This window comes from Nannospalax galili, unplaced genomic scaffold, assembly GCF_000622305.1.
Source record: "Nannospalax galili isolate Female #2095 unplaced genomic scaffold, S.galili_v1.0 scaffold371, whole genome shotgun sequence".
NCBI lineage: Eukaryota > Metazoa > Chordata > Mammalia > Rodentia > Spalacidae > Nannospalax > Nannospalax galili.
The window spans coordinates 1,585,997-1,606,040 of NW_008331606.1; the positions used below are offsets into that span (position 1 = coordinate 1,585,997).

Below are 20,044 nucleotides of genomic sequence, written 5' to 3' on the forward strand. Positions count from 1 at the left end.
GTGGGGGTCACGTGAGCATTTCAAGCATTGTTTATTTGAACTGGGATGCTCTGTGAGAGCAAACTACCCATCAGATTTCAAAGACTTGGTATGAAAAAAAGTAGAGTAATTCTTCTATTGATTACATGCTGGAGTAATATTTTGAGTATACTGAGTTAAATAAAACATTAATATTAATGTTTAAGGAGATACAAATGTTAATTACTCTGACTTAATCAGTACATATTATATAATCATACTGAAATATCACACTGTACCCTATAAATATTTTAAGTTAAAATAATAATTTAGAAATCAATGCTTGAGACTTAAAAATTTAACATGAATTTTGCTCGTTTCATTTAACACGATTACGAGAACCTTAGAATTATATATTCACCTTGCATTATATTTCTATTAGACAGCATTGCTCTGGTATATTAATAAATAGGATTTGATATACAAACATCTCTTTAGCAGTACATTTTTTAAAGTGAGTATACCTACAGAGGAAAGAGGCCAATTTCCAAAGGATAGGAATGTGTGGAGATTTGCAAATGCAGAAACTGATTATAGAAGAAAGTCAGGATGCTGCCTCATTTGCCTCACTCTGAGAGTGAAGGATGTAGGAGGTTGAATAGTCAAGTTCTGTCATTTTTGGGGTTTCATGTGATCTCTTAGTTGGGAATCCAGAGTGGGAATAGGAAAAACGCTTTGAAACTCCTTCCTTACCAACTTAGCCATCAAGCTCTGGGTGGGAGATAGTAACGATGTGACAGGAACTTCCTCTGGGCTTCTCTGGACCACCATTCCTAGCTGAGAGAAGGAGGAGGAATGAAGTGAACGCTTTCTTCACTCCCCAGGCCATGTGGTAGAGCTGCTGCCTTACTTCCTTCTGCCAATAGGCATAGATGAGTGGGTTGAGCAGGGAGTTGCCAACACCGAGCAGCCACAGGTACTGTTCCAGCACTTGGTAGAGGCAGCACTTAGAGCAGGCCACCTGCACAATGCTAGTGATGAGGAAGGGGGACCAGGACAGAGTGAAGCTCCCAATGAGAATAGACACAGTACGGACAGCTTTGAAGTCGTTGATAGGCCGAGGGTGCCGGTACGCTCCAGCCGTGGCTCCTGCATGCTCCATCTTTCGGATCTGCTGGCTGTGCATGGAGGCAATCTTGAGCATGTCACAGTAGAAGAAGACAAAGAGGAGGACAGCTGGGAAGAAGCCAGCGCAGGAGAGGGTCAGCACAAACCTTGGGTGAAACACAGCAAAGAAGGTACAGGGCCCGTGGTAGGTGGTCTGCTGGAATATGGAGACTCCAAGTGGGAGGAAGCCAATAAGGTAAGATACCAACCACAGTCCTGCAATGCAGGCCCCAGCCACAAGCCCATTCATGATCTGGAAGTAACGGAGGGGCTGCTTAATTGCAAGGTATCTGTCAAAGGCAATCAGCATGACCGTAAGGACAGAGGCAGCTGCGGAAGAAGTGACAAATGCCATCCGAAGGCTACACAAGGTCTTCTGTGTGCTCTGAGCAGAACTGGAGAGCTGGTCTGTGACTAGGCCAGAGATAGCCACACCAATCAAGGTGTCAGCCACCGCCAGGTTCAAGGTGAAGCAAAGACCGACACCATCATTCTTGTAGATTGATAACAGCATAGCCACGACCACTAGTGCATTAACAGCGATGATGAGGACAGTCAGGACAGCAAGGATCACTCCAAATGAGAAAGATGACTCCATGTCTTGAAGTGTCAGGACTTCCACTTACCAAGGCATTCTGGATCTCCACCACCACTTCTCATGGGGTAGGGGAAGATGTGCTATAGGTTCAGAGCCACAGCACAGTTCTGGCTATTACTGGCAGTCCAGGCTGGCAGCTTGCCATCTTTGGGTTCCTGATGTCATTGAGGATTACTCACTCTCTTTTCTAGTCCTCAGCCTCCTGACTCTCCAGCTTTCTGAAGGCAGCAATCTCAGTGCAGATCTGTCCCTGGGTCCTGCGCTAGTCCCTCCCCCTCCACCAACCAAGTTACTAGACAACTCTCAAGTACCTGATACACACTGTCTCTTGGGGCCCTCTCCCTTCATTGATGCTTCAAGAGCTACAGAGGGACAGGGATCTTCATCTGGTCTCCTGTCTGATAGAAGACATAACTGACTCTAATGATACTTTCTCCCTCTATAGCTTAATATTAAATTTCCATTTCTTCCTAAGCTTCAAGTGCCAGATTAGTAACTAATCTCAGCTTAATTAAGCATTTGCTTAATAAATAATTCTCAGCTTATATTATGATTGCTTTTAATCAAGCAAAATGATCATAATCAGGTGAAGTGGGAAGTGAGGACAGATAAGCTATTGAGGGGCCCAGCATCCTTTCAGGGGTATTATCAAACATTTTTTGTTTCCCTGCACCTCAAATGCTAATTCTCTCAAATAAGGTATACTCTTCCCTTGTTTATTCTCCCTTGGATCTCAACTCAGTGAGGATTAAGAATCGGTAATAGCTACCATTTGGTTTAGAGCTGAGCCCATTTCCCATCTCTAACTATTGTCTCTTGTCTCTGGTGGGCTGTGTCTCTGGCCAGTAAGTAGTGGCTGACAGGTTTGACTTTCTTTCAATCTGTACGCCCAAGATTGTCTCTGAGGAGAAGAGGAGGTGTGTTTGAAGTTTGGCAATGGAATTTTCCAGGGATGGAGCTCATGCGAGTTAGGTCAAAGGGTAAGAGAGTTTACTAAAGCAGATGAGATGGGTTCAGGGGAAGCCAGCTGTGGAAGTCAGCCCAATTTAGGTTGTGTATCCATTTGCTAGTACATTAAAACTAACCTTTTGCCTGCCTGCTATTCTCATCTTGGATACCAAGAAGAGAGGGGTGGGAAGAAGAGTGGTTAGAAGCTATTTACTCAATCCAGGTGAGAGCACAAATGGGAAGGTTAGTGTTTTAAGTGAGAGAGTGGAGAGGAAGGTGCAGAGTTGGAGCAAATATATTCCAGGATGTTTTGACAGTCTTTGGCAGATGTCTCTCCTACAAAAGCTCAAGAAAAAAAAAAACCCAAAAAACCAAAAAACAAAACAACAACAAAAAAAACCCAACCTGTATCACAGGTACTCCATATTCCAGTTCCCAACCTACAAAGACTTCTTTTTTGTTGTCTACATTTTGGAAACTAACTTAAGTTGTTTTGAATCTGGTCTAATCTTATACCTGGACTTGAGTTGTGCTTGTGTTTCTGCAACTTTTGACTTTATGTATGGAGATAAGTTGGACCCTTTGCACGCTCATGTTCAAACTTGTGAGGACATCAGAATGCCTTGGAAGGCTTGTTAAAATTCTTGATTCAGTAGGCCTGGAGTGGGCCTGAAAATTTTCATTTCTTTTTTTTTTTCTTTCATTTCCTTTTTTCAGACAAGATCTTAGTTTTCCTAGGTTGGTCTCAAACTCACTATGTAGCTGAGGATGACCTTGAAATTCTAATTCTCCTGTCTTTACCTCCTGAATGCTGAAATTACAGGTATGTATCACCACACTCAATCTGTGTGGTGCTGGAGATAGAACCTGGGGCATATACATACTCACCAGGAAAGCAGTCTGTCAACCAAGCTACATACCCAGACCCTGAGTATGCATCTCTAAGTTTCTAGCCACTACTTCTGGCTAAGGAACCACTAATAGAACAGTGATTTTTCTTTTCCTGAGACAGGGTCCAACTCTGTAGCCAAGGCTTGCCTGGAACTTGGGGCAGTCCTTCTGCCTCAGCCTTCCAAGTGTTGGGACTATAGCTGTAAGCCAGTATGCCTTGGACTAAAATAGTGAATGATTCTTAACCCTAGCTGTGTTTTGGAATCATCTGGAAATTCTAAAAATACTGTTGTTCAGGTCATACACAAAAGATCCTTTGGGGCATAAGCTGTCTTAAGTCTTATGAGTCTTAAAAGCACTCTAGGGAATTCAGATAGTCAGGACTGAGAACCATTGTTTGGTGATAAAATAGAAACACAGGCTTGAGGGTTTGAACACCTGGGTTCCATATCCTTGATTTTGGTTGGGCATATGATTTCATGTTTCTGATTTATCTTTGTTTTTCTGCCCTTATTATGGGCAGCTTACACAGGTAGCAGAGGAGCTGCTTATTATGGGGAAGATACTCCCTACATCACAGGGTTGTAAGAATTGTAAAATGAAGGTTTCATCATTTAGAAAGCTACATTGGTAGTATTGTCTTCTAGTTTCTGTTAATCATATTAAAGCAGTGTTACTAAAAATATGTGTCTGGAAGGCTTTACTTTTGTGTGTGTCTTAGTAGATTTCTTGATAAATTTGCCTCATACTTTTTTTTTTTTTTTTTTTGCGACAGGGTCTTACCGTGTAGCACTGGATGACCTGTAGACCATGCTTGCCTCGAAGTCATAGAGATCCACCTGTCTCTGCCTCCCAAGTGTTGGAATTAAAGGTGAGTGCCACCACATCAGGCTGCCTCTTGATGTTTTATGTATTTGTTATCTTCTTCCCAGATTTCCAATTTCAGAAATCTTAGTTCTGAATTAATCCAAGATTTGAGCCAAACAATTTCCAGGCATCGTTGTAATTCTTTCCAATTTAGCTGTTTTAGAAAAAAGAATCAGATGGGAATGATGGAGCATCTCCTAGAAACATATGCTGGCCTTTAGCAATATTCCACTTTCATTCAGCCATTCTAACATTGCTGGTTATGTACTTTTCACCCAGCACTATGAAAAACTGTAAGAATATAAATACGAGCCACATTAGGTCTGTGGCCACCAAGAACGTATAATATGGTAGGAGAGAAAACCATTATGTAAGAGGTAAGTACAAGGGAGTTTGGAAACATCAAGGAACAAAATTGCCTGCTTCTGGCTGGGCTCTCTGGTTCAGGCCTGTAATCCCAGCCCTTGGGAGATAGATGCAGGAAGACGGCAAATTTGATAGTGAGTTCTAGGCCAGCCTAGGCTACAGTGAGAGACCCTGTCAAAAAAAAGTGCGTGTGTGTGTGTGTGTGTGTGTGTGTGTGTGTGTGTGTAGCAAAGGAGAAGGGGGACTCTTTGGGGAAGAAAGGGGACCAGCAGGAGAGGGAGGGTAGACAGCAGAGGCTTGAGATGGTGGTGAATGTGAGCAAAGTGTAATGATGTAGACATCTGAAAATGTTACAGTGCAGCCCATCATTTTGTACACTAAAATGATTCATCAAAAAAACCCAGTGAATAAATGCTAATCACAGCGTCTATCTGTGATTGCACACTTTGAATGCAAGAGTGTATCAGTAAGCATCGGTATGACTTGAGAGATTTGTAGAAGTGTGGAATCAGTCTCAGGCTTTGCACAGGACCTGAAGCAAATTCTGCATTTTAAGAAGATATTCAGGTCATCTGTATGCATATTAAAGTTGTTCTTGTTTTCTTCTATTCTCAGATGACTGTATGTATTAATTTCTTTTGCTACTGTGACACACTACCACAAATTTAATGACTTGAAATAAAACAAAGTTGGGGCTGGAGAGATGGCTCAGAGGTTAAGGGCATTTAATGCTCTCTCAGAGGACTGGAATTAGGTTCCCAGCATCCATGCCAGGCGGTTCACAACTGCGAGTAACTGCAGCTTCAGGGGATCTGACACCATCTTCTGGTCTCCATGAGCACTCATGTACACACACACACACACACACACACACACATACACACACACAAATAAACATATGTAAAAAAACAAATTTATTGTCTTCTCATGGATTGGGGATATAGCTCAGGTGGTAGAGTGCTTGCTTAAATATACATGAATTCCTCGGTTTGATCCCTAGTACTGCATAAAACTGAGTATACAGGAGGGTTTTAGAGGAAGCTTCTGCAGTAATGCAAACCATTATTACTATCATTGACTTGTCTTTAGGTCTCTACACAGTCTGCTTTTGATGGGTACTGATAGTCTTTTCTCTTCCCAGTCTCTCTCATCTTTCTTAACTACTGTCACCTCTATCTCCCTTGTTATTTTCTACTCCCTTTCCCACACCACCACAGATTCTTAGCTGTGTGTCCTAAGGGTGTACCCAGACTGTTAGGCCTAGGCCACAAGGAAGGTGCCTCATTCCTAAGAGATCAGTGGCTAGTCCTTATAATTCTGCCAGTCTGGACTAGGCTGACAACTTTGGGGTTCTTTGGAGTGGAACATCTATAAGGCAAACATCCTGATGTTGAGAAACAGCAATTATTACTTGATCAAACTATCCCACAACTAGTACATCAAAAGCTGGTAACTGAGGCTGGAGAGATGGCTCAGTGGTTAAGAGCACTGACTATTCTTCCAGAGGACCCAGGGGCTTGGGTTCCCAGTACTCACATAGTGGCTAACGACCATCTGTAACTCCAGTTCCATGGGATCCAATGCCCTCTTCTGGTCTATGTGGGCATTGCATGACATTGGTGCACTTACATAAATGCAGACAGAATACCCATACACATTTTTTAAAAGCTGGTAAGGGGCTGGAGAGATGGTTCAATGGTTAAAAGCACTGGGTGCTGTTACAAAGGACCCATGTTCGATTCCCAGCACCCACATTGTGGCTAACAACTTGTCTATAATTCCAGTTCCATGGGATCTGACGCCCTCTTCTGGCCTATGTGGGCATTGCATGATATGGGTGAACTTACATATATGCAGGCATTTCTCTCATACAGAAAAATAAAAATTATAAATCAAATATTAAAAAAGAGATGGTAACTGTGGGCTGTCACCAAGGATACAATGTAGCACTTTTTCCACTCTGAGATTATAGCACCTAAGAGAAGTTTTTATTTCAGGAAAGGTAGTGGAGGAGAAGGCAGGTTTCAATAGAGCCTGGAAGCACATGCAGGCCCCAAGAAGAGACGCTCTACAACAGTAGGCAGGATAAGCCACACTTGGCTTCCTATGGTGCCTAAGTCCACTACCTGTCTGCAATGATTTAAGAGCATCTTGCTTAAGTACAAAGGTAACAGTGACATTTAATATCTGTTCTCGAATGACTATACTGCTACATGAGTACAACATACTGTTCAGTAATTTGAAAAGAATAGGGTGGTTTTGTATGTACTGACATAGAATTCCCAGACATATTATTGATTTACAAATAAGGTCACATCTATATGTAGTTGATTCCATTTATGAAAATACCCTCCCAAATACCCAATATATATGCTTGTGAATGTACAGAATGCACAGAAAGGAGATGCTTAGCAGACAGATAACTTTGAGGAAGCAAGTGGGACTGGTGGGAAATGAAGAGTCATGATTTTAAATTTTTTATTACATTTATTTTATTGTGTGTGTGGGGGGGGAAGGTGGGTGGCATGTGGAGGTCAGAGGAAAACTTGAGGGAGTTGGTTCCCCTCCTTCCATGATGTAAGTCTCAGAGACTGAACTCAAGTCATCAGTCTTGGCCGTAAGCTCCTTTCCCTGCTGAGCCATTCTCTCTGGTGATCATGATTTACTTTTACTCCTTCTCTTTATATTTTTTCACAGTGAGGATATGTTTGTGCAATTTGAAAAGGAAACCATTCCACAAATTTCTCTCATGGTTAAGCTATATGCAGTATGTAAACTATACACACTAAATGTATATGCATACACATTATATACTTATATGTACTCATACTTATTTATGCATACATATGCATATATAGTATGTACTTGCTTCCTTTATGCTTCTGTTGTTTTCTCCTGCATGTGATTAGTTGAAGAGAGGAATATTTGTACATTGTGGGAAATGGTAGGGCAGGACAAGGTGTGAGAATCACTACTTCAGGCTTTTAGTCAATTTTTTGTGGGGGGAGTAAAAGGCATGTTGAGGAAATATCCCTAGACTTCTGGGGGTAGTTAAGCTGTCTTGTAACAATGATAAGATATGTTAGCATTTGTGGGACCTTTAGCGTCAGATACTGTGCTAAATATACAACAAGGATTTTTGTTTTATCGCTAAAACAGGTCTATAAGGTAGTATCATTAGTACTTCAATCATAGATGAGGAAATTGAAGCACACAGAGAGAGTGACTTATGTCATGGTTGCCTTCAGTTGCCGACTTGACATATCTGGAAAGAGAACCTCAACTGGAGAATATGTTGGATTGGCCTGTGGCCATGTCTGTGAGGCATTTTATTGATTGTTAAGTGATGTGGGAGGGGCTAGACCACTGTGGGTGGTGCCACCTGTGGGCAGGTGGTCCCGTATTGTATAAGAAAATAGGCTGAGCACAGGCCAGAGGAGCAAGACAGTAAGCAGTGCTCCTCTGTGGTCTGTACTTCAGCATCTGCCTCCAGGTGTCTGCTCTGAGCTCCTGTCCTGAGGTCCCTCAGAGATGGACTGTGCTTCAAAAGTGCAAGAGGAAGTAAACCCTTTCCTTCCCTTAGTTGTTTTTGGTCAGAGTGTTTTATCACAGGAATAGGAAGAAAAGTAGAACACCCTATTTACCCAAGGTTATAATTAAATTTGTAATTAGAAAGTGTTGCATAACTGTAAACAAGTCAGCAACTTACATGGGACCTGTGCACAGCTATCTCCAGTTTGTCCTTTCTCACATCAACCATAGAGTCTAGATATTGTCCCCTTTTCTTACCAGTTTGTGCCTCTGTGCCTTTGTACATCCTACTGCTTCTGACCGTCATGCTAACAGATCACTTTTATGCTTTAGATTTTAAACAAGGGTGGCTGGGCTGAGAATAAGCAGAAGCCATTCTTTTATGAAGTCCAGTGATTTTAGAAAATGAAGACCATTTCCCCCCTGAGCCCAAGGAAACATACAAATCTGGATTCACGTACACCATTTACCTCCTATTCCTGCTTAACGTTGTTATTGCTTCTATCTATTGTTAAGCACTATATTAGCTACTTTCCTCATCATTGTGACCAAATACTTGAAAAGAAGCAACATAGAGGACGGAGGAGTTATTCTGTCTCACAGTGGCAGGAGCATGAAGTGGCTTGCTCCCATCTTAGTGGCCAGAAAGTTGAGAGGCTCGGACTGGAAGTGAAGCTGGGCTATAACACTAAACATCTGTCACCCATAATTCACTTCCCCTAGCTAAACCCCACCTCCTAAAGGCTTCATGGTTTCTCAAAACGGCACCATTGGCTGGGGATCCAGTGTTCAAACATATAAGCCTGTGGGGGGAACATTTTATATCAAACTGCAAGAAGCATTTTATTACTTTTTGTCTTAACTATTGTTGTAGCTTTCTCAGCCCATGTCTGCCCACGCCCACATCCACTATATCAGTATATTTATTGCCTGCCTACCCTGTGCTAGTTATTCTGCTATGAAAGAGTTTTTCATGCAATCAATGAAAACTGTATGAATGAGACTATTAGCACCATTAACAAGTGAAGGAGGTGATGCTTGGGGTGGTTACAGGATCTACCCAAAGCATAAGAGGAATGCAGTTCTCCTTGCTCCTGTTCTAATGATCTTGTTGTTACTTCTTGCTGCAGAATCTTCCATGTGGTAGGCTAAATAAAGCTCCACGCCAATGACTATGTTGTTTTTGTCATGTGTGTAATTCTGGGAATTGAACTCAGGGCCTGGTACAGTCTAGACAAGTTCTTGACTGATAGACCACATCACTAGCCCTTGATTATTTTTAGAGAAGATCTCACTATATAGTCCAGGCTGGCCTCAAACTCATGATCTCCTAAGTGTTGGGGTTAGAGGTGTGTGTCAGCATGCCTGGCTGGGGTCTATGTTCTAATCCCTGGAATCTAGGAATATGCTATTTTATATGGCAACATCTGCTTTGCAGACGTGATTAAGTTAAGGATCTTGGGATGTAGGTATTAGTTTAGATTTCCAGGGCAGTCTTGTAATATCATTACAAGAGGGAGTCACGTGATCAGAGTAAAGAGGAATGGCAATGTGACAAGAGAGCCAGAGGTTGGTGTGATGCAAGGAAAAGATCATCAAGCAAAAAATTGCAGGTGACCTCTAGAAGCCAGAAAAGTCAAGGAAACATACTCTTCTGGAGCTTCTAGAAGAAGCCAGGCCCGTAAACAATCTGAAATTAGCCTAATGAAACTCATTTCGGACTTCTGGCCTCAAGAATTGAAAATTGTTTTAAGGAAGTGGATGGTGTGGATAACAAGAATACACTAATGAAAATGGAAAGGGGCCTCCTGGGGTAGAAGGGTACAAGAGGAAGGGGGAATCAACCAAAACAAAGTATGTATGAAAATGCCACAATTAATCCTGTTACTTTGTATGCTAATTAAAAAAGAAAGGTGACTGTGTTGGTCAGCAAACAATATAAACAAACAAACAAATAAATAAATGGGTCTGGGGAGATGGCTCAGTCAATAAAGGGATTTTTGTACAAGCATGAGGACCTGAATTTGGATCCCCAGCACCCTGGTATAAAAAGCCTGGCATGAAGGTGCCTGCTTGTAATCCTAGCACTACGGAGGTAGAGGTAGAAGGATTCCTACCGATCTCTGGGCAGCCAAGTTAGCCAAATTGGCAAGCTCCAGGTTCAGTGAGAGACCATGTCTAAAAAAAAAATTAAGTAGGTGGTAATTGAGGAGGATACTTGACATCGACTTCTGGTATACACACACACACACACACACGTGCATATACACGGACATATATACACTAATATACCACACACACATACTAATGCAAAATAAATTCAGCTCCGCTGGCCAGAGGCACCGAGATGCCAGGAACCAGAAGGTCCACTAGAGGGCACTATGAATGGATAAAGCTGTATAGAAATGGTGTCTAAAGGAAAAGATCCAGTTCAGCACTTGTGGATTTTTTCTGACTGTTGCATCTTAGTTGTCGCTTTCACACAGGCCAGAGGAACTCTGAGGTCCTAGACAGTGAGTGTGAACAATTTTTGGCTTGTTACTTAGGCCTTAGCACCTGCAATTTGTTTTTGTTTTTTAATTGTGTGTGTGTGTGTGTGTGTGTGTGTGTGTGTGTGTGTAGACAACCTCAGTGTCATCCTCAGGAACATATTCCACCTCCTTTGAGACAGGGTCTCTCATTTGCCTGAAGCTCACCAATTAGGCCAGACTGGCTAGCCAGCAAGCCCCAGGGACGTGCCTGTGTCTACCTCCTGAGCTCTGGGAATAAAAACCTGTGCCATCATGCCCTGCATTTTTTATGTGGGTTCTGGGGATTGAACTCAGGTCCTCGTGTTTGTGAGGAAAGCGCTTTACTGAATGAACTATCTCCACAGGCCTCCCCTCCTTTATTCTTCTTTTAAAAACATATTTACATTGTTGAGATGCATAAGTTGAAATCCTCCTGTCCCCTGTCGAGTAGAACTGAGGAATGAGCTACACATATTTTTGGTTAATAATATGTGGAATATGGTGCAGTCAGAGGAGAAATATATATTCTGTTATTATTTCTTGTTTATTATTTTTTTTCTCTGAAGAACACTCTTCAAGAAAGACTATACTGAAGAGACTATTCCAGCCTGAACTTTATGTAGCAGCTCTCCAATTCTAAGACAGTGATTTCTAATTTTTTTCCCTAAGGGAGTAAGATTCTGGGGGTTGCAGGAGAATGGCAAGTTTGAGGCCAGCATGGGATACATAGTTCTAGGATAATGTAGATGATGTAGTTCTCTCTCTCTCTCTCTCTCTCTCTCTCTCTCTCTCTCTCTCTATGGGTAAATCCCTATGTTCAATCCCCAGCACCAAATGAAAAAATGAAATATATATGTGTATATATATATATGTGTGTGTGTGTGTGTGTACTATATATACTTTATCACAACCCTCGAAATCATGAGGTGACATTTTCACCATTTAGTCACTTGGGAAGCCTAACACAAAGAAGGTTATTGAAGCCAAATTATCCAAGTTCTCATAGTTAGCAAATAGTGGGCCTGAGATTTAACCCAGTCTGCCAATTCTATGCCAGATTCTATGTTCTATGTTACGGTTTTATGCTGAACCATCTCTCCAGCCCCTGCAAACTGCTCTTGGTTATCTTTGGGTGACAGTATTCACAGATAACCCTTAGATGCTGTAAAGCAGTGTACCTTAGCTGTTAATTTTGGGCCATGAACTCTTTTAGAATTTAATAGCAGCTACACACCTTTTCAAAATGTACTTTTCACATGCATATGTATGCACAAATTCTAGGTTGTCATAGACTCCCTGGAGCCCATGCATGGATCCCAACTTAATATCCCTAGAAGAAATGATAAGATCTTCAGTTAATGCAGCAAAGTTTTTATTACTTTCTTTGTTCTTCCAACCAATCCACCATTATGGAACAGACCTTGCAAACCAATATGTGCAATCAATCTTTTCAACATGAGGAATGTGAGGCCCACATTCAGGCTTTTAGACTTGTGTTTTGCTTCCCTAGAAAGCATTACCTTGAAGTTCCCAGTGCAGGAACTGGTAAATATAGGATAGAAGACTAATGAGATTGATGGTTCCTTTGAGTCCGTTTTTCTGATAGCAACCTTGTTTGTGTCAATTGAAATATGTGAATAAAAACATTGAAAAATTAAAGGTAATTCTTCCCAGAGAATTTGACAATAATAATGACCACCTTTCACTTTTCCTTTTGAATATATTTTCTCTTGCTTCCTCAGTTTCCTCTGTCATCCTCCTCTTGCATCTCCTATGTCTATTTCTCATGCACTTTGACTTATCAGTTGCACAAATGAATTTATGAGTTGCCTCTTTTTAAATATTTTATTTATTATTTTTATCTTATGTGTATGAATGTATCTCCTGCATGTATGTAAGCACACTTGTGTCATGTACTGCTCAGGGAGGTCAAGAGAGGGCATCAGATTCCATGGAGCTGGAGTTATGAACAGCTGTGAGCCACTATGTGGGTGCTAGGAACCAAACTCAGGTCCTCTGTAGCAGCAGCCAGTGCTCCCAACCACTGAGCCATCTCTCCAGCCCCATATCAGTTGCCTCTTGAACTAGTCTTCTTGCCTTTCTTATCTTGGCAAAGGTCTGATACCCTATTGGTCTCTCATACCAGAACCTTAGCCTCATCTCAGATGTTTCCTCACTATCCACACTGACTTTAATCAATGTGCATTTGAATCTGTTAATTTGGAGCCTGTCCATCATAGCCGTCTGGTCTCTTAACTGGTCTCCTAGCATCAAGATTTTTGTGCTTTCAATCCATTCTCCATACTGGTTTCAAAGTGTTACTCTCAGCCTCAAAGGAGCATACTCAGATTGTGTGTGTGTGTGTGTGTGTGTGTGTGTGTGTGTTTAACATATGTAGTTTCCATGTAGACCCAGCATGCTCCCCTTTGTATTCGCAGTACCTGAAGGAGTGTCTAAATATAACAGGCCCTTACCAAATGGCTGAATGAATGAATTTGAGCTCGTCTCATTATCTGTAAGCTAGGATCAGGCTAGCCTTCTTGGCTTTATTTATAAGGCTTTTCACAAAATGCTCTTAACTCTTCTGTACTTATTTACTGCCATTATTGCCCTGCCTTATCATCTCATTCCATGCTTACATCATATGCACACTTTTCACACTTTGATGCTTTTGCATCTGTTGTGCCCCACTGGAAGTGCTCTCTGCACAGCATCCATCTACTGTGGTATCTGCTTTCAAGGCCTATTTCAACTGTCAGTCAACTATCTGTAGCTTCCTCTGACAATCTGTTTTCTGCCCCGAGGTCTTAAAGTAATCAGAATTACTTCTTCCTTATCTGGTCCTAATGACAGTCACTCATACTTTCCTTATGACATTAGCTCTTCTGTATTATGTTTATTCAATTTATAACTGTTTTAAATAATATTCTTTTCAGGTCACAGGAGTTGGAGAAATCAAGGTGGTAGTGATCTGGAAGCCACTTCCCTGATGGCTAACTATCATGGTGTTGGAAGATGTTATGCAAACAACTAGGGGAGGAAAGTTATTAACAATCCTACCCAGCTGTAAATAATGTACAATAATAATTGGCCCAGCAAGATATGTCCAATAGTATAGTAGTGGTATCAGTATCTTGGGGTAACCAATAGATGTCTGATTGGACTTAAGGCCTGCTCAATAGGAGCTCATGGCTGGTACTGTAAACCTGGCCAAGAACCTGTGGCTGGAGAGGTCATAGATCCTGGAGGAAAATGTACTATTTTGATTTTGCTAAATGGATATGGTATTTATCTAACTGCCTTCTAAATATTTATCCTATGCCCATAGATTAGCACAGCTTTCACCTCTCCTCAAAGAAACTTCTCTTTGAAGCAGATGGAAGGTATTACAGAGCTACAACTGGTCAAATGCAGAGAATAAGTGACCATGGAGTGCCCATCCTCAAACACAACACCTGCAACCCAAAGCTCAGGGAACAGAAGAGGGGGTGGAAAGATTGTAAGAGCCAGAGGACTGGGAGGACTGCTGTAAAAAGTGTCTTCTGGACTCGACAGGGATGTTGCACCCATGAACTCTCAACAGTTATGGCTGCCTGCATAAGACCTGCACAAGACCATACCAGTAAACATTCCAGTCGAGCTGGGGGAAGGGATCACAAGCCACCACCTCCCAAGAGGTGAGGAGTCACAGGCAGTCAAGGCTGCTGAAGGAGGGATAGTCAGTTTCTTCAAGGACAAGCCCCATGTCAGGTTGCCCATGCCCCAGTGGTCAGCCCTGCACCTACATACACACCGTAATTGGACTCTGTAGGTTTTGTGTTTCTCTCTCTCTCTCTCTCTCTCTCTCTCTCTCTCTCTCTCTCTCTGAAGAAGAGGACACGTATTTGAGAAGTGGATGTGGAAGAAGACATGGGAGGAGTTGGGAGAGGTGGATATGATAAAAATGCATTGTACTCAAGTATGAAATCCTTAAAAAAATTCTCAAAAAAATTAAAAAGTGGCACAGAGGCAGAGACCTGCAAGAAAATGAGCCAGTCATGAAGGCATCTGGGATCAGAACATTCCAGTAATTGGGAATATTAATAACAAATGTCCTGAGTCAGGCCTCTGTTTAAGAAACGGCAAGCGCTGGGCATAGTGGTGCATGGCTTTAATCCCAGCACTCAGGAGGCAAAGGCAGACTGATGGATCTCTATGAGGTCAGGGCCAGTCTGGTCCATATAGCAAGTTACAGGCCAGTTGGGGCTACAGGGAGACCCTGTCTCAAAACAAAACAGAAATAGCAAAGAGTGGCGGAAGAGCTGACTTATGGGTAAAACACTTGCCATTTCATTTGTGCAATGAATGAAAAGTGTGAGGATCTAAGTCCATATCCCCAGAACCCATATAAATGCCACCCTGACTATAGTCTCTGCCCTCAGCCCTTCCTGGGGCAAATTTGGGTAACTAGACTAGCTGAATCAGTGAGATATGGGTTTAAGTGAGAGATCCTGCCTCAGTATAGAAGGTGAAGGGCAACCTAGGAAGAAGTCTGATGTCAACCTTTAGACTCCATACACATGGGCACCTGCACACAAATGTATGCCCCCTCACACATGTGAACACACAAACATACACAAATGCATGCTCTTGATTGCCTACTAGAACTTGAGGGTAAGATCCTATTGCTGAAGACACCACACTTTTTTGATCAACCACCTTCCCTTTACAAAATAGCAGTACCACACCACACTTTGTAGCCTGCTTCACTTTTCCTTTATTGACATTATCAGCAGTGAATACATGCTTATACATTTATTTTCATTCTTCTCCAATAAGAATAAGCCCCACGAAGACAGGAACTTTGCTGGATTTGTTCAGTGTTATAAGCCCAGCACCTAGAATGCTATTTGGTACTTAATAGCTGCTCATTAAATATTTTCTGAATGTATGAATAAAAGACAAAAGAGGAAGACTGCATGGATGCTCTGCTAACATAACATGGCAATAAAAATATAAGTGATATCAGGGTAAAGGTAAAGTATTCTAACAGTATAGTCAGAGACAAAGGGAAAACAATGCCACCTTCTACCTTCATATATCCTTTTCCAAGGGTAACAAATCTTGCATGCATTTTCAGTTTCATTAATGAATAAGTGTACTGGGTACATACTACTTATGCGTTAAGATTAGATTTGGGGTGCTGAGGGTGTATAAGGGCAGAGAATTTACCTTTCAGGATATCACAGGTTTTCTTAGGGGAAAACATAAAAGAATTTTGAAGAACTGCAGAATTCTGAAGTAGGAGCCATCACAGGGGACTGGCAGGCCTGGGGGAGGTTTCTTGTAGGAGAAAAGAGTGGATAGAGGTTTGGAGTTTGGGCAGATTTCAGTCAGAGAGAGGATGTCAGCACGGTATGTGGCTTTCTCAGCTGAAGTGTCTAGTTTGTGTAATGATCTGGGACTGAGAAGAATGTAGGGAAGTGGAGCCTGGTGTGAGGGATAAGAGAGAGGAAAATGAGAGGATTGTGACTGGGGCAGTTACAAACAGTACTGAACATGCTGGGGTTATGTGACAATCACTTGTAGTAGAACTATGATTGAAGAGATGCATTTTATAGACACTGTAATAGGCCTTGGTCATTGGATATTTTGAGGTGAGGAATAACAAGGTTGGAAGATGATACCCATATTTTTGAGTCTAGGGAATCAGGAGCATGGTGATTTCTAAATGGGGTAATCAGGAAGGGAAATTGTTTTGGCATGTAGCATAGTGGTAGGAAGAGGACATTTTAAAAAATATTTGATTTTATTTTATGTGTATGAGTGTATTACCTGCATGTAGGTAAGTGCACCCGTGTCATGCAATGCCTTCAGAGGACAGAAGAGGCTGTCGGATCCCTTGGAACTGGAGTTACGGACAGTTGTTAGCTGCCATGTGGGTGCTGGAATTTGAACCCGGGTCTTCTGCAAGAACAGTCAGTGTTCTTAACTGCTGAGCCATCTCTCCAGCCCCCAGAAAGAGGACATTGAGTACACAAAATGTTCAGCATTTCCTTGAGTATGAGGATTGCCTTTGGCTTCCTTAGTAGCACCCATAGAAGCTGGAACTACCTGCTACATACAATAGGTGCTAAATGAATATTATTAGTGGAGATAACTAATAGCTACCTTGGATGGCAAATCCTGCTCCTCCTCTCAGATGTTACATTTAGAGGGCCCTTTGAACCCTTATCCTTTTCAACTCAGACTCAGATATTCCTAGGCATCATTACCTATCAATCCATACTAAGTCCAAGTGCATCCATGAGGAATCTAGCTTCCTTGCCTCTTTAAGGCCCTTCTAAGGTGATCAAATGCCCAAGTTTATGCTGGGCTTGCCATTTATAACACTGAAATTTGGAGTCTTAGGAAATCCTCAGTTCCACTCCCAGCTTCAGAACAACTCTGCTCTCCCAGGGGTGGTAGCAGGTAGGTAGGAGCCTCAGGAATTTAAGGACAGACTGTGCTACATGAGACTTTGTCTCAGACAACCAAAAAAGAAAAAAAAGTCCCTCATAAAAAGTAAGAAGCATCTCTGCTGAACCCAAATATTGGATATTAATATGCATCTCATATTCTTAATCTAAATGGCCCTTCCATTTGGTTGATCTCATTTCTTCTCAGAAGGATGCGCCAGCGTCCTTCTGAATGCAGATGACTGAGCCCCAGGTGTAGACTTTACTCTGTTATTTCAGTTGCTTGAAGAAACCAGCAAGTTAATACTGCATGCTGGCATACCACTTTGCAAGTGGCTACTTCAGCCCTACCAACAAAAACAACCTGAGATTCCTAGGAACAGATGAAAACCCAATGCAATCTGTCACTGTTTAGTTTTCACTGGCAAGATTATTCTACAAAGTTAATGAATAGCTGGGTTGGAGTGGAGGTGAGAGTAGAGCTGGGTTGGAGTGAGGAAGTCAAAGACAATCCCCACATTCACAGACAGAATAAATGAGGAGAAAATGTCTTTGGTGGGTAGTCTTTACTTCTTGTAAGGACATTGGTTATAGGTTGAGCCATTTGATGGTACAGTTATCATCTTCAAAATGCTTTTATGAAAAACCTGTATCTAGGACTCTGAATAAGCCCTACACAGAGAACTACCCATTTCTGGACCTTTATTTTTAGAACATCATGGTTCGGGGCTGGAGAGATGGCTCAGCAGTTAAGAACACTGGTTGTTCTTGCAGAAGACCCGGGTTCGAATCCCAGCACCCACATGGCAGCTAACAACTATCTGTAACTGCAGTTCCACGGGATCCAACAGTCTCTTCTCTCCTCCACAGGCATTGCACGACACGGTCGCACTTACCGACATGCAGGCAGTACATTCATACACATAAAAATAAAGTTAAAAAAAAGAACATCATGCTTCATGACCAGGTATTTATGTGGACACGTGCAGGATGGATTTAAATATTTAATATGGCTTACATCATACATTATGTGTTATTATCTCTTCTATTTGTTAGGCAGCTAGGCAGACATTATCAGGCTTGGAGTCTATTGAGGATGGACCACTCCCTCATAGTCATCTTTGCCCCTCCTTAAGAGTTAAAATACTATATGTAGAGGTGGAGGCATCAGGACTTTGTGGAGGCCCATTAAGGGAAAGCTACTTCTTGATGAAAACAGAGTTCTACTTCTGGGCTTGGATGGAGACATGACATTCTGATCTGCCTCAAAGATTAGAAAATTGCATATTGTCCCTTCCTTTAAGAACTAATCCACTCACCATCTCAGCTCTCAGGCCTGCTTGCATTGCTAGGATTCTTGCATCCCTAGACCTGCAAGCTCTCCAAGTCCTGCCGTGATTAATGAATCTCTCCACTCTCACCAGAGAAGCTTCCTTACCCAGAAGATGGTGATTGACACAGAGACACATAACTGGCCAACATACAGAGAACATGAGTGTGCAAAGTGTTTATCCCTAAATAGGACACCTATATCAAACTTCTGCATTCCAGGGCTCAGGGATCATTGTGGAAGAGGGGCAAAAAGATTGGAAGAGCCAGAGGTGGTAGACAACCACAACGAAATGGAGTTTTCCAGACAGCTGGGAAGTTACTCATATGAATTCACAGCAATAGTGACAGCATGCACAAGTCCCACATACGCTCAAGTCAGAAAAATCCCAGCATAGTCATGGGGAATTGGGTAAGGAAGCCCAACTCTACCTGAGGAACTGTTGGCAATCAATAGCTTCTGGAAAGAGAAGAGTCAGTCTCTTTCAAGGGTGTGATTCTTGGTAGGTTAACCAGCCTCCAGTGGATGGATCCAAACCAAAGGACATTTGGAGACACAAACATATTACATGAAATTGGGTAAGGGATAATAAAGGGGGTGCAGATGGGGGAGGGGATCTAAATATGATCAAAATTTATTGTAAGAAATTTGCTAAAATTCAGTAACAAAGAATTAATTCAACTAGCCCTGACAAACACCTGATCAAGAGACCACCGCTCAGAAGAGCTGATTCACCAGAAGACAATGCTAAGGAGATTAAAGTTATAATTCTCCCTTTAATGCGATAATGTACTTCCATAACCCAGAAGTCCCTCCTTTGATATAGTTGCTTGCAGAACTTCACTATGAAATCTGCCTGCTTTTCTGAGTTCTCACTCAAAATGTGTAACTTTTCCTCCCCCCTCCTTTCTATTTGAGTACCAGCCAAAATCCTAAGCACACTTGCCCTGACACTCCTGGCTTTTTCTGAAGAACTCCCTTAGCTCTGTCTACGGCTGCTTGCAGAACACCATTGCTCAACATGCCTGCTTTTTTGGGCCCTAAGTCAAAAGGCATAACTGTTCTTCTTCCTTTCATCCACCCCTTCCCTACCACCAGCTGCTAAGATTTGCAGCTTGCCTGCCCTTTTATTTTTCTCTCAAACTCTAATAAAATGGTTTGTTTCCTTCTAAGTCTGTTTTAAAATTCTTTTATTAAAGAGACTAAGAAACCACAAAAAGGAACCCCTATTTTCTGGTAACATATTGACTCCTGGCTATTTCAGATATAAAATATAATAAGCAAATATATCTTGTCCCTTGTACTCTTAGCTCTTTGAGTATGGAGATCTCACCCTTAGGAATTATGTCCACAGACCACAGCTGTATAGAACAAACCTAGATGCTCAGTAACAGATGATTAAATAGAGGACATTTGAAGGTAATCAGTTTTTTTTTTTTTT

General features: G+C 41.9%; 1 protein-coding gene across 1 annotated transcript; it reads right to left on the reverse strand.

Moving 5' to 3' along the window:
- Positions 1-655: 655 nt before the first annotated feature.
- On the reverse strand, positions 656-1,937 carry Gpr119 (G protein-coupled receptor 119). The gene has a single exon (XM_008826727.1). It carries the CDS (start codon positions 1,721-1,723, stop codon positions 716-718), a length of 1,008 nt encoding a protein of 335 aa, XP_008824949.1. The 5' UTR covers positions 1,724-1,937; the 3' UTR covers positions 656-715.
- Between the last annotated feature and the right edge of the window lie 18,107 nt (positions 1,938-20,044).